General features: G+C 46.6%; 1 protein-coding gene across 2 annotated transcripts; it reads right to left on the reverse strand.

The window, feature by feature from the left end:
• Positions 1–663: 663 nt before the first annotated feature.
• Positions 664–12,490, reverse strand: TCP11L1 (t-complex 11 like 1). Of its 2 annotated transcripts, none has more exons than XM_032949208.2 (10): positions 12,225–12,490; positions 8,649–8,837; positions 6,882–7,017; positions 6,028–6,148; positions 4,950–5,170; positions 4,292–4,428; positions 3,628–3,872; positions 3,120–3,301; positions 2,362–2,534; positions 664–2,079 (listed from the first exon to the last, which is right to left on the reverse strand). In XM_032949208.2, the coding sequence occupies exons 2-10, from the start codon at positions 8,815–8,817 to the stop codon at positions 1,838–1,840; spliced, it is 1,626 nt and encodes a 541-aa protein (XP_032805099.1). In that variant the 5' UTR covers positions 8,818–8,837; positions 12,225–12,490; the 3' UTR covers positions 664–1,837. The 2 variants fall into 2 exon arrangements, with proteins under 2 accessions (XP_032805099.1, XP_032805097.1); XM_032949206.2 differs by lacking the exon at positions 12,225–12,490 and adding an exon at positions 9,653–12,078.
• Between the last annotated feature and the right edge of the window lie 2,654 nt (positions 12,491–15,144).

Raw genomic sequence — 15,144 nt, forward strand, 5'->3', positions numbered from 1 at the left:
ACATGAACAGTGGACAATTGTCATAGTAGTTATAAGCAGATAAAAGAAATGATTGAACCTGGCCTTGGAACAAGGTCAGAACGTCAACAGCACGAATGCTGGGGGGGGAAGGATATCCATACCAATGTTGTTGCGGAGTGACCTCTGGGGGCTTTGATAGAAAGTCTTGGTTGCTGGGAGCAGCTGGAGTGTGGAGGAAGGTATAGTGAGATTATAGGCGAACATTATGCAGGGTCATGTCCTTAAGAGGCCCTTGAAGATGGTGATCGCGATTTTGAAATTGATCTTGGATTGTGAGCCGCTGGGAGGGTAGTGGCAATGTGGTCTCATTTACAGGTACGGGTGAGAAGTATTAAGTGGCATTTCGATCATCTGCAGTTGAGACGAGAGGGATATGGGGAGCCTGTAGGGAATTATAAGTCGAGCTGGGAAGTGATGAAGGCATGGATGAGAGCCTTCGCAGCAGTTGAGGTAAGGAAATGGATGCGCAGTAAATGGAGTGCAGATGAAGGTGCAAGACCTTGCTGAGTTGAGATGTCGGAAGAGAATGAGAGTTTGCTATCAATGAACACTTCGAGGTATCCGAAACCCTGGAATCTATGCTGTGGACTTTTTACAGATGAGTACTTATATTATGGCAACATTCATGTAGGCAGAGGGGCATTATTTGAAATGGTGCACGTTTATTGACAACTGCTTAGCATAGATGTTTGAGCACTTATATTGTTTCAGTATTATCGTTGGGTCAGGTTTGGCCTCATTTGACAGCAAATGAAATACAATACTGCATTGCAAAAATGCCTGGAAATGTCTGTTGAACCTTTATGGCATTTGTAACATTGATAAATTCATATTAATACAAGCATCGGAAACAATTAAAAGAAGGGTGTGGACATCTTGACTATAACCATGGTCAACAAGACAATCAGATGTAGGTTTTGGCTCCAAAAAGCAATTCACACTGGTTGCCATACATGGGCAGTTCTGCCAATACACATGGCATTGCGATGCTCCAGAATGTACCTTGACTGGTTCTGTTTTAATACATAATTACACGAACTCTATGGTTTATGGTGCGTGTATATATATTATAATTTCATCAGTAATTATTAATTGTCTAATAAGCAAAGGGCTGGTGCTGCTACCCTGATGTCACATCCAGCCGGTTGCATGTAGGCTTTGTCATGCGTGGTTTCTCAGTTATATGGAATTAGGATAGATTGATTAGTCTCATGAGTTAAAACTTCACTCTTTTCATTAGCAATCCCTTATAAATCGTGTAAATATACTCTATGCCCCTTCCATAGAGTTCCACAATCTAGTTTGTGTTATCTTCATATTGTTTCAAACTTATTTCAATTTATGACATCCACATTCATAATGCTTGGCATTGTTTCAATCTGTATCCCTTTTGTTAAAATATATATAAACATGTTTTTAAATTAATAAACATAACTCTTCAATTTAGAAATATTATAATGGAAACAATCACTCCTGCAAATCCCTTACAATCCACCCTCTTGGACAAATGAGAGATGCCTCCAATGAACAAAGGCCAAAACAATTAAATAACAGTTGTACAAGACAATCCTACACCAACTTAAACTCCAGTATAAGTTAATTATCGCTTCAACTATATGCCGAATGCGGGGTGTAACGATGGTTAAGATAAAACACAAAAGCAGCAGGGTGCCTCACTGCAAACTCGCTGTCCTTCAGCATGAGGTTAGCAGTAGCGCCCGGTCTGTCCTCAGACCCGCCTCGGGATCTCCGCGTTGCAGGCAGAAATGGGGGTGGCTGCGGGGGATGCGGCGGCGGCGACGGCCCCAGATCCCGATCACTCCTTTGAGGAAGAAGGACCGGTGGCCGCGCTGCCGACGCCGTGATGAACCCTGCGCAGCACGTCCGAGTAGACGGGGGCGAAGACGGCACGGTTGAAGGCCATGAGGCGCGCGAATGTGGCCTGCAGCGGCTCCAGCTCGGCCCGGATCGGGGACAGACCCCCTGGGAGGGGCTGGGGCCCCCGCTGAGGGCTGTTCACCACCAGGGTCCCGAGCATGACTGCTCGCACCCGCGACTCTAATCACAGAAACAGACAGAACAGCTTTTGTTTCACTATTTTTTTTTATCGGACTTGGTTAGCAAATCACCTCCGCATGGTAAGAGCACAACTTAGCTTTTTTTTAGCTGCAGGATCAACAATAAGAGTACTATGTGAACTGACTTCCCAGACAGGGTTTGTGTGAAGCCCTCTAGCAATGGCCAGTTTGAAGTTTGAGCTCTTAATTATTTTTAAATCGCTGGCTCACTGTGTGGTCGAGTGTCCGTAATTGTGTGTGCGCGCACACTGCGTGTGCATACCAATGAGCTTGATGACGGCATTTTCCTCGGAGTTCAAGCTGCAAATCTGCCCGATGAGGAAGCTCTCTGCTTCGGAGGACAGGGGCGGAAAGCCGTGTTCACTCAAGCAGCTCTGCAGCTCCCGCGCCATTTGCTCGCTCACCGATATCAGGGTGTCGCCAATGCCTGGTGACCTGCCCGGCACCCATGACGATAGGTTCAGTAAGAACAAAAACACAGCCAATTTAGTCGCCGCGTGAATTCACAATCCCTTCTGATTGAAAAGGCGCCTCGATTCCAACATCATCAATCTATTTTGTTTTTTTTAAAGGTGGGATTTTCACCCAGCAGGAAAGAGGGATGTCAGAAAAGCAAGTCAGGAAAAAATACATTATTTCGTAGGTTTTGTTAAAGCCCTCGAGCAATTCTGTACAAAGCAAGCAACATGAGATGGTGAATTGCGGTCGGCCCGATATCACGGAGTCAAAACAAAAAAAACCTGCGCATGCTGTCAGCGCAATGGAGGATGGCATGGCAACCAAAAGGAGTGGAACTTCCGCATTCAAATCGCTACCTCCCATTTTCCTCAAAAAACATGTTTCCAGCCCGAGTGGCTTTCCCCTGCCCTTCCGCATACCTTGTTGTCCTCCGCACCTCCGATTAGCGCGATTGGCTACGTACGGTGCGAAAGAAGTTCAACATACGTGCATACGTCGGCACCACTACCCCCAGCACCCACCCCAAGCCATGTGCCCTTGGGGGGCTGCCCCTCACCTCACCTGATGTGCTTTCCCTCGAGCAAGGCCACGGCGGTGGACTTGAGCCGCCCGGCGAAGGCCGAGAGGCCCGAGACGGCGGTGCCGCCGGCGCCCACGGTGACGAGCAGCACGGCGGCCAGCAGCTCCAGTCCCCAGAGGCGCAGCTGCATGTCCTCCAGCCGCGCCTGGTCCATGAGCACCGTCTGTACGCGAAAAATGCGCCCGCGCCGTTGTAGCTATCGCTCCTCCGTGCGTTCGTTAGGCTGGAAGGTGGCTGCACTGGGCTTCAGGCTACAAGAGGTGACGGAGGGATCGCTGCGATTTCCAGTCTTGAGCACCACACTGCCTCGCATAGGACGTTGTGGACCAGACTTTAAATGCATTTTAGCCCCCATAGTGTGCGAGTTAACATCTCGCCAGGTTTGTTGTCGAACAGCTCAAACATCATCTCAAAAGCCTCTATCGCCCACCCCTGGCACGACACCCCCTCCAGACCACGAGAGATCCATCTGCGTCCTCTAAAGCTCACCTCGGGGAAGGACCTGCTGCCGTGGTCCCAACTAAGAAGCGTTGCGTATGCGTGGTTCAGCACGGCGATGGCACTGGGAGGGGCCGGGGTCGTGATCGCCTCCTGGCCTGGCACAGCCGACGTTGCCACCCTTTCGCCTGTGGTGGCGGCGGCGGCGGTGGCGGCGGCCGCTGTTTTCTCGCTGCCCACACCCCCGAGTTCTTGTGCGGCCTCTGTCAGCCACCGAGTGGTAAATTCCAGCGCGTCTGCTTGCAGGTTGCGCAGGAATATAACACGCGCACAGTTCAAGTGTACGGCAAAAAGCGCATGCTTGTTGCTGTGCGTGTGCGCGCGATGGGGTAGTGCGCAGATTGGTGGCGCAGTGGATTGCACGCCAGGCTATGAAACCGGCGGTCTTCGTTATATTCCTGCTCACGACGAACATTGGTGGGTTGATGTCTAAACCCCCCTCATCACAAACCCGCATTGACCAGGGTGGCGAAGTACGGTCAAATAGAGCCCACAACAATCCACATGCCGTGGTGAGGCCCTCGTCCAGTATTGGATCGACAAAGCGCCAAAGGTTTCCTTTTGAGCGATGCATTTACCCCCTGCGGTCTATCAAGACTCAACGGGAATATTTATTGCGTCACCCGTCATTAAACTACTGTGCATGTGATCGTACTGGGCTGCTTGTTGAGGAACTCCTGGAACTTCTTGCGCTCGTACTCGATGGCCTGCTCCTGCAGGTGAGGCCGCAAGCTCTGGATGGTGAAGTTGGCCATGTCCATCTTCATCAGCTCCAGCACCTGGAATATCTCCCTGGAAGCCCGAGCCATTGTGCAGAATAGTGTGAGCTTGCCATGCAGTTGCAACATAAGTGCTATTTCACAAAAGTGTTTGATTATGAAAAAACAAATTAAGAGGAACGTTTCGTGCATCTCCCTAGATTGTTTATACCAAGCTGCCGAGTATACCTTGTAAGGTTGTTAAATAAGAATAACGGCTTTAAGAAGTAACAGTAAGTTGAGCGGTTGTAGTTTCACTCTTTGAGTCAATGTCATCTCACCGTGATGTCGCGTCCATGCATTTTATTTCAACATCAATCTGAGCGCTATGGCAGCACCCTTGACTGTAACTTTTCAATTCAATTTATCTCACGAGCAAAGCATTAAACTGACCTCTCAAAGCCCAAGACACAGCCTAAGCAACAAATCAATTTTTTTGGACAAAGTCTTCCCTTTTTAGTAAGGCAGCTTTACCAACAACCAAAAAAACTCGCTTCGAATTCGCCCCGCACGCTTTTCACCGTACATCTGACCACCCCCCCCCCGCCCCCCGACCTGAACAGCGGCACGACCCCGGAGACGGTGCGGAGGCGCGCGATGTCGTCGTCGCGCGCGGGTGCACACAGCGATCCCATCGTGTCGAGGATGAAGGTGGCGAGGCGCGGGAAGTCGAGCGCCCCGTTCTGTGCCTCCTGCGCTATCAGCTGCAGGTCCAGCGCCTCCTCGATCACGGACCGCAACCGCGTGTGTCCCGGCAGCAGGAGCAGCAGCAGCGACTGTGATCGCAGCAGGGAAAGGTTGGCCGTAGAGCTGAGCGATTCGGTTATTTTGAGTTATCTAAATTTATTTATCGGTTTGATTGGTGACATCATCGGCATCAACAGCCACATCATTCTGGGATTGGCTTAGAGATGGCTTTGGAGTGGCTGTGCATTCTAAAGGGCCCAGTAATCAACCAAAAAAGTTGGGATACTATTCTTATTCGATTGAGCGACTTAAATGCCGAATCTTCTCAGCTCTATTTGCGTACTTGTCACTCTCTGCACAGTTACCAGGAGGTGTTATGAAATGTCTTTTTCACAGCCAATTATCAAATCATCGTTGGATCAGCCGCCCCACCCCATGCTTTACAGAACCATGGGAGCTGTTTGACCACACTTACCCACATTGATCAATGCGGGTTGGTGAACGGGGGCTCTCTCAAGACTTTTTCAGATATCACTCGCCACTGATGGCCGAGAATTGAAACCGGGATGCCGGGTTCGACAGGTTTTTTTTGGTCTGCTGAATTTTATATTGCTTGCCATTATTAACTATTACCCGTTATTTATATTTTATAGGAGAGTGTTGTTTTTCGAATCTCTCTTGCAATAGAGATCTTGTTACTTTCCTTCACACTATCACCACCACGCCCTCGTTTTTTCATAACTATGCTGAAGTATTGGGAACCTTTAGAGAATACCGACAGCTACTATTAGCAAGTAATTTACGTTTGGATTCATTGCCCAAATTACTTGAATTTAAGCCGAACAGCAAAGTATTTATTAGCATACCTGAAGATCATACAGAGAAAGAAAGATAATCGATGACATCATCGTCGTCATCTCTCCATTGCAACCGTCGTAGTGGCTACCTCCTTGATCTCTCCGAGGAGCACGATGGCATGGTTGTAAGTCGGGGGATCCTCATCCAGCTGGGTCTGCAGGCAATCCCAGAAAGCTTTGCGTACGATGTCGGACACATGTTTCTCGAGGCTGTGGAAACCGCAAGAGGGCGGGGGGTCACAAAGGCATCCTTGGGGGGGGGGGAGGGGGGCGGCCGGAAAACGTTGCCAACTCACAGACTTGCCTCGTTCAAAACGTGACAACAAACGCAACCCCAAGAACAAACTGGTATTCCTCTTCGAGATTACTCAAGTAACGTAGGTCCATAGTGATGATCTTGTCCTTCCTGTCCATTGTGTGTATTAAATAGCCATATCAACGGTAATCCCTACTGAAGTATGGTGCCCTGTATAGGCATGCATTTAAACAATGTATTATTTGATGATTCGCTTCCACGCAGCACTAAGTCGGTAGATATCCGAACGAGTAAAATTATTTTTATTTATTTCAATTTCGATAGATTATCTAATTAGTCTTGGCCAGTAGCAGCTAGTTTTGCACAGAACTTCAACATTATCAAAACAAATTGAGTGTCCTTGTTGGCACGCGTGTTCTGCTACTGCTGACACTATACGTTGCTCCTGACGCGGCTATCTGGCTTGACCACCTGAATGTGAAATTGTAGTTGCTGCTCTGCATCTACATCAGCAGCCATACGAAAGAAGTAGTGGGCAGAGGCATCCACAAAATAACCAAAGTATTTTTTTTTGTGTTGCGTCTATCTTTACACGGCGCGTGTATGTACGCGTGTATGTTGAGCTTCTCTCGCACCATACGCAGCCAACCGTGCTAATCGGAGGCCGGGTGGCCCGCCGTGCCGTACCTGTGCTCGGGCGGAGGCTTCTTCTGCAGCTGGAAGTCGCCGTTGAGCACAATCTCATGAGCCAGCGCCATGTTGGTCATGCTGTGGGCCGTCTCCATCAGCTCGTCCACCGACACCAGCCGGGGCGGGCTCGACGCTGTGGCCGCACACATGCGCGCGCGTGCGCGCAAGCGATGATGCGTCATTGCGTGCGTCAGCAATTGCGGTGCCAAGCGCGAGCAGTGAAGGACACCAGGCATTGCTTTTGGCGTGCCAAGTTGATGACTAGTTTGGCTCCACGATATAGTCATGGTTTTTTCAGGTAATGTGCAATCAATGTGCTTGTATAAGTAGTAATCACTCTCAGGAGGACTTAAAGGTTTGGTTTTTTTTTGCGATGTAGAACACTGCGTCTGTGAACATGGAAGGAATGAAATTTTAAACTACGGCCCTTTTTTTCAATCCACTTATGGATGAGGGCGCTCCCCACGCCACGCGGGTCGTTATTTCACCAAACTTTACCATGCGGGTTAGTGGGGGAGGATAGATAGGGGAGCACAGCAAGTAGATTTGAAAATTTTCTTTTGTTGCACTGCCATCCGCTGTTCACCACACAGCCTCGCAGCTGCCTATTACAACCGTGTGTGTGTGTGTGGTGGTCACCCATCCAAGTACAATCCAGACTCAACCCTGCTTAGCTTCTGAGCTGTAATGAGATCAGGCATATTCCAGATGATTTGACCGAGTGGATGCAATGCCCAGGATTAAATCGGTCAACGGGTTCAAATGAAGCACCATGCCAGATAGCCACTTTAACTAATTATTAAAATAAACCATTACCCTATTTTAACGAGCTAATGTTAAAATGTGGGTCGATTAACTCTGCTGCAAGACACCAGGGTTATACTTAACAAAGGCCTGTTTAAATTTCGATTTAAAGCTTTCGTGACTGCAGAGATTCATATTCTTGGTTCTTTCAGTAAAGTCACGTAGAAGGGAAATAATAAAATAATAAAAACAAAACAATAAAATGCTCACGACTTTTCGATTGCAACACAAGCAATCATCATCAGGTGTTAAAATAAAAAAAAGACCTGTTTGTTTTCTATAATGGTTTACACTTCAACGACGACACTTACTGTCAATGGTGCCACCGTTCCGCAATGGCTCACTTTGCGACACCGTTGTCATTCAGTTTGCAAAGCACCGTGGAGCTGGCACGTGGCCATTCACCCACGAGTGCAACATTATCGATCCCGTGCGTTATCCGTATCGATTACATGTACTCTCAGCGGAAGCCGACATTATTTTCACCATTTCCATGAATTCCATTCATTTGCAAACTCTTGGGCTAACGATCACTCCTTCAGCCAATTCCATTTTTTCCTACGGATTCATCTTCACCCAGCTGACCCCACCGAATGTGCATCAACTTCAATTTGCCACTGCCACGGTGGCAGTGACTCTGGGCTAATACTTTGATTTCCAGCTGGAATGAAGACCCAAAGTAAATCCCGCACTGCATTTTCATGATAAACCAAGAAAATGAAGTAAAAATATTAAGTGCTTTGAAACGAAGCTCTCTTCTCCCCGGTGATGACCACGAGGCTTGACACAATTCACCATGCCACGGTGTGAAGAAGTGTCTTAGCTCGGGATTACATTGCGAATCAATGAATAACACTTTGTATTTTTTTTGGTCTTCTTCATTCTGCCTGTCAAATATTCTTCCCCCTGGGGAATACAAATATTTGGGGAAAACAATATTCGTTCACGCCAGCCCCCCACCTATGGAGGAGAGCGAGTTCTGGGGGCTGGGTGTGTTCTGCCGGACACGCTTCCTCACGCTGCCCTCCACCTCCATGGCGGATCCCGAGCTGTCTGCCCTTTCGCGCAGGTGCTCCTCCTTGTCCACTTCCTCAGCAGGGCCGCGTCTTTCGCCGCCGTCCCGAGACATAATGGCCCCGTCGCTCCACCCTGCCAAGCAGTGGGCATGCCGTTAAAAATTGGCCACGTGACGTTAAACGCAGAAGTGTGGAAAAAAATCGCATAATGGGTGTAATCGTTTCATCCCGGATCGCAGATATGTTAAGCTGTCCATGTGACACAATGCCTCATTATGTTCAGTATCATAACAACTTTTGCCAAACGGTAATGATGCATGATTCACAGGCAATTTTACTGACCAAAAAGGGGAACGTTCAATATCCACTAGCAGGAATAATCACACTTGTGATTACACAGTTAAATAGCATGCTGACAGGAGCACAAATCACTTCAGGAAAAAAGGCAGCAAATGCTAATGCCCAACACTGAGATGCAATGTCCACCACGCAAACAGTGGGAGCAACCTTCATTGATTTCTGTCGTGCTGCCAAGACTTTTTTGATGTACTGCCAGCGGCCGGCGGAAACACTGCAATGTCCTACTGCTAGCACGCAGTTACCACTAGCTACAGCTCATGCTATGAATGTGCTTGGAGAATGCTTTTCACGAGGCACCAATTCCTAATAAAATGGAACAATGGAAACGAAAAAGAAAATTCAGGGTCGTTTTTGAAATATATATCACCAGAAAGTGAATGCATCAGGGGCAAAAAAACCGTTTGAACAATGTTTTAGCAAGAGAGCACCACAATTAATATTCTGTGGAGAGAATCTCATCAGTGCAGTTTTGTGACCGGTATAGTGTGACAGTATATAACGATGGTGTCCTTGACTGTATGAAGGTTTTTTTTTATTGATGTCTGTAGTTGTTTGGCTCCAAAGAAACGAATGGAAGTAAATTCTTACCATCTTTCTGCACGTTTGAGAGCTGAAATTGTATGAACACCATCCATTGATGCACTAAACCCGAACCACCACCAAAACATTCGAACGTAACTGGTAGGAAATTACTTTCTCTGTGGTGAATTTCCAACCACTGTAATAATGTAATGCATATCCCTTTATCAGTCCACCATTAACTGAAGGTTTTTATTTGACTATACTTCATCACACTGGTCACTGCAGAGTGGCTAAGGAGGTACCCAGGACCGGATGAGATGTTAGTCATGGCCAGAACTCGGCTCACCGGGTGCATAGCGCAATGCGCTAACCATTGCACCACGATGCACAATTGTTCTCCTACGTGCCTCAAAAATAATACCATTATCCAGGAAATGTTCACAAAACATGAAGAATATTCAATAGATAATTCACGATACCTCCTCCAGGTGGCAACATTTTATTGGTACCAGCACCTCTAAGCTAAATTACCTTAACCTTTTCAAGTGAGTGGGTTATGAGAAAATTGCCTTTCATTGAATCAATAAATTTTCCATTCATACACCAGGACAGCGTCACCCGAGTGTAGGTCCCTGTGTTGGGAGTGTTTGCTTATACATTAAACGGCCATAAGGCCGTTCCCAAAAACGTCACTTATTACGTGGTGCACAAGCAAAACTAAGAAATAAACTCGACACATTTGTCAATAATACTGCCTTTTTACTAAAAAACTGGCAAAAGGCGACGTTTCAGGCAACAGCCGAGACTGGATTGTGCCAGTAGGGCCCAACGGCTGGCATCACCCATCCGGTGTGTGGGTTCGTGGTGGACGAGCCTTGGGGCGCTCCTGATGAATGGTTGGTTATTACACTTTTATAAATAATTTTCAAATTTCAAAAAAAGATATGGCCAAACATCTCAATATAGGCCCCACAGAGCTTGGGCAAATTGTTGTGGCGCGCCGGTTCTGGTCGTCGCCAGTTTCCTGCTCCTCCAAATCAGAATATTTGTTCATACTGGAGGAATGCGATGAGCTATAAAGCTCTTTTTCATTGATCTCCAGTACGGGCGGATAAGGACGTTGCAACAAACAATACAAATACACGATAATGGTGCGAAGTAAAAATAAGGTAAACAAATTACCCAAACAAATACAAATAAAACTAAACCATCCCCACATCCCACTAGGCAAATCCCACCGAGGTATTAACTTATTTTTCAGAAGCGACCTAACCGCAAATTATAGCTCAACAAAATGGCCCATCATTTGGACATTTACAGCGGCAAAATAATCTCCCTCGTTGAGTGGAAAAACGAGAATGGTGCGTTACAAAAAAAAAATCTACATTGTAAGGAAGGGGTGGGGAACGTACGGCCCGCGGGCCGTATAAGGCCCGCGAAATCATTTGGGTATCTGGCCCTGCCAAGACAACCGCAGGCGGGACTCGAAATTCAAAAAAATCTAGGAGCAAACCTGGAAAAGCAGTTGCGAGTAGCAACATCGTCAATACCAGCTAACATCATCACACGCCTTACCACAGAGAAGCAGTTCCAGCCATCACATTAGGGGCGAGTTAATTCAATGTTTGACCAAATATAACGGGCTAATTAATTTTTAAGTTGATAATTTTGTATGGGCCCGCGAATGATGTTATAAATATCCAAATGGCCCTTGGCAGAAAAAAGGTTCCCCACCCCTGTTGTAAGGGGTACGATCACGAATTCTACAAATGACAATGCTCAAACTAGCGACGGATGAGACTGTGATTCGAACGAACCCAATTATGAGTTGAGATTATTGTGATGCTATAAATGTCCAAATGATGGGCCACTTTGGTGAGCTATCATTTGTGGCCAGGTTGCTTCTGACAAAATAAGTGAATACCTCAGTTGGCGTTTCCTGGCAGGACGGGGGCATGGTTCAGTTTGTATTTGTATGTGTTAATGGGTGTGATTTCTTAACCTTTCTTGTACCCTGTACTCCTATCGAATTTTTGTACCGGTTGTTGGAACGTTCTAACCCCGTGTCCCTCCTGGACATCTGTGAAGTAGCTAATCGGATTCCTCCAGTATACATTTTCAGATTTTGATAAATATTCAGATTTTGATAAGTATTCAGATTTTGATAAGTATTCAGATTTTGATATTCAGATTTTTATAAATATTCAGATTTTGATATACAGATTTTGATAAATATTCAGATTTTGATATTCAGATTTTGATAAGTATTCAGATTTTGATATTCAGATTTTTATAAATATTCAGATTTTGAATTCGCGAGGGCCACCACGTGAGCCTCCCACCCTTTGGAAACCACAACACCGCGCGGGGCATTGTGGGTCACGCGAAGCAGCAGCCGCAACCAAACGGCGACTTTCAAATTAAAATCCCCTTTATAGAAAACGAAGTCGATTTACGAGGAGAAAAAAATAACTAGACGCGGTACGACGCGAATTTCAATGAATGGTGGGTGGGTAGGGGGGGGGGATGTAATATATAAACACAAAAACCTCGGGCCTAACAAAAACAAACTCCCACCACCACCATCACCAAACTGCTCCGTCACTGCCCGATGCAATAAGTGACGAGAACGACTCACCGCGAGGAAAAGCGCCGTCTCTTCCCTCCCCCCCAACCCGCGAAACGTGGCCGTTGTTCGATTCGCCCTTCGGCAGACGATGGGACGCGACTGACTGTGGACGGACTGACTGACTTGACTGTGGACTGACTGACTGACTTGACTGCGGACTGCCTCCGCGCGTGTTGCCTGCGTACTTGGGGGATCTAGCGCCGGGCACAGACGCTCACCGCCGCCGCCACGATCCACTCACCCACCCGAGTGTCTCGCTACTTTCACAATCGACACTTGCCCCCAGGGCTGACCGCGTCAAGGGCTGTCCACGGCCCCCATCGTGTTCGCCGACAGAGCCGAAAGTGCCCGCGAGGCGTTTGCTCAATTCGAAGCGTGGAAATCAACGGTCGCCGTGGGGTTTTCTATTAAACCAATGTACGGAGTTTAACCAATTTTACCTCTCGGTTGGAATCACGAGCGTTGAAACTACAGCTTCGTTACGAACGCAATCGTACGCCTTAATGTAATTAAGGGGAAGTCTATTTTAAATCACGAGATTCACCTTTATTAAACGAACTTAACCTGACAATTAACTCAAATTATTAAACTGGGTCACCCGCACGGCGTCACTGGTTGATGTCATGGTACTTGCTGAATAAGGACCTAAATCAGGGGCCTCTTTCACGCAAGAGCTGCGCTTCTAATTCTGTTCTTTCCCTTTGGCAACACCTTCAGGAGGTAAATGTCAACGTCGAGGTTCTATCGGCCACTAGAGGGATTCGGGAAAGAGTCCGCATCGTATTCTTGTTTTTTTCGGTAAAGTCTGACGCCATCCAGACTGCCACTCTGCGCCCAACCTTATGGAAGAAGTACGTGGATGACACTTTTGTCATCTGGCCACATGGTCGGCCTGCTCTAGACCAATTCCTCGACCACAACAATTCCATACACCCAGCCATCAGATTTACTATGGAAGTATACAAAGATGGCAAGCTACCTTTTTTGGATGTCCTAATGAATAAGAGACCTGATGGTTCAATGAGCCACTCTGTCTACAGGAAAGCTACCCATACGGATGCTTACCTGAAACCGGATTCCCACCATCATCCATCCCAGAAGAATTCATCAAGACTGCACCATAGAGCCCAAAGCATATCCGACCAGGAACACATAAGCAGTGAACTCAAGCACGTGCACCAAGCTCTTAAGGCTAATGGTTACTCCAACTACACAATCCGCAAAGCTATCACTCCAACCATGAAGAAGGACCCTCTTGAGGAGCCTTTCAAAACCATCACTTTACCCTACATTGCGGGAATCACAAAAAAATATCTCCAAAATTTTGAATAAACACAAGATCCAGGTCCGATTCAACACATTACATAAATTCTGTGATCTGGTTCCGTCTGTAAAAGATGTGATTCCGGACATGCAGTACCCTGGCGTCTACAAACTAAGTTGCCTCTGTGGTAGTAGTTACATTAGAGAAACCAAACGACATGTTTCGGACCGCATTCGTGAACACAAAGCAGACCTGAAACACGGTAGGACCAACACCTCGGCCGTAGCAGATCACTGTTATAATTCAGTAGGCTCACATGACATTGACTTCTCCAAGACAGAGGTTCTTTGCAAGCCATCTGGCTACCATGAGAGATTCGTTCATGAGGCTATCCACATATACAAACACAGAGACAATTTAAACCGAGAAGATGGATTCTGGCTTAGCAATCATTGGAAGGATTTGATAAACCATTTCGGGTCTTAATTGATTGTTCATGCTTACGGTGGCTTTCAGACCGCATCCATTATTTTTCGTCTCCCCCCTCCTCTTTTCCGAACATAGATGGACTCGTCCATCTGAACAAACTGTCAAATCGCTCTCCGTGGTGCTAACGTTAAAAAAACCCGCCACTTTTTTTCAAATTTTCTTGCTGTGGTTTTCACACCTGATGATTGCTTGTGTTGCAGTCGAAACGTCGTGAGAATTTTATTGTTTTATATTTTTATTATTTTATTGTTTCCCTTCTACGTGACTTTACCGAAAGAACCAAGAATATGAATCCCTGCAGTCACGAAAGCTTTAAATAAACAATATAGTCCGTATCGTGTTTGCGGCTCCTCCAGGACACTGCTTTTACTATACAGTCCATGGTGTATGGATTTCATGGCCACAGAACTGTGACTTTGTCTTGTTCATTTTACATTCACGAAGTACGCAATCCGCCTGTTGATGTTCTGATGCGGGTTTTTTTTTTAACCCGCCACATTTAAAATAAACATGCGTTTAGAGTGTTTGGCTGCTATAAACTTCCACGTGATTATGATAATCCCACTTCGTTGAACTAACATTCTGAAAAAGCGCGGTATCGATCAGTGTAGGCCTTACCTGGTAAAAATAAATGTTTTTTAGTTGTTTAGCTGTATTACCCTCTCGATGCTCCAGCCTATTATTGTATCAATGTTATTCTTATATCTAGGTGTAATTTATAATTATAATATAAAAATGTTCTATCAACCTCAAATAAAAGAGCTATTATATAGCTCGGTGGCCCTTACCTATTCAAATAAAAACTACTTTTGGCTGTGTCGGGTGGTGGTGGCTTAACGACACGTTTATATTTATGGGATCAACCCCCCCCCCCCCCCCCCCTAATTATGAATAATATTGGTCGCGAAAGCCTACGCGTTAAACTGACAGTGCACAATTGTGCGGTGCGTCTTACTTTCCGGAGCGTCTTCTATTCTGGTGAATACGGTAAAAAAAGTCTACGGCGTGATTGGTCGACAGAAATGCACAACTCAGCCAATCGCCGCGCTCGCTCATGTTAATCAACGGCGGGTGTGAACCAATGGGGGGGGGGGGCACGATCGCTAAGGGCAACGCAACAGTCGGCGTCTAAGCCAATCGGCGCGCTCGCCAGTGTTAAGCAACGGGAAGCGTCTG

The sequence above is a fragment of the Petromyzon marinus genome, chromosome 7 (assembly GCF_048934315.1).
Source record: "Petromyzon marinus isolate PM22_M1 ecotype Great Lakes invasive population chromosome 7, UKy_Petmar_22M1.pri1.0, whole genome shotgun sequence".
Taxonomy (NCBI): Eukaryota; Metazoa; Chordata; class Hyperoartia; order Petromyzontiformes; family Petromyzontidae; genus Petromyzon; species Petromyzon marinus.

Excerpts from the sequence above, each read along its gene's own strand:
- TCP11L1 (XM_032949206.2), bottom strand. The coding sequence starts at position 9,695 with ATGGTGTTCATACAATTTCAGCTCTCAAACGTGCAGAAAGATG. Across the intron at positions 5,171-6,027 it reads TCCTCGGAGAGATCAAGGAG|TCGCTGCTGCTGCTCCTGCT; the intron begins GTAGCCACTACG and ends CTGCGATCACAG. Across the intron at positions 3,873-4,291 it reads GTTCCTCAACAAGCAGCCCA|ACGCGCTGGAATTTACCACT; the intron begins GTACGATCACAT and ends ACCTGCAAGCAG.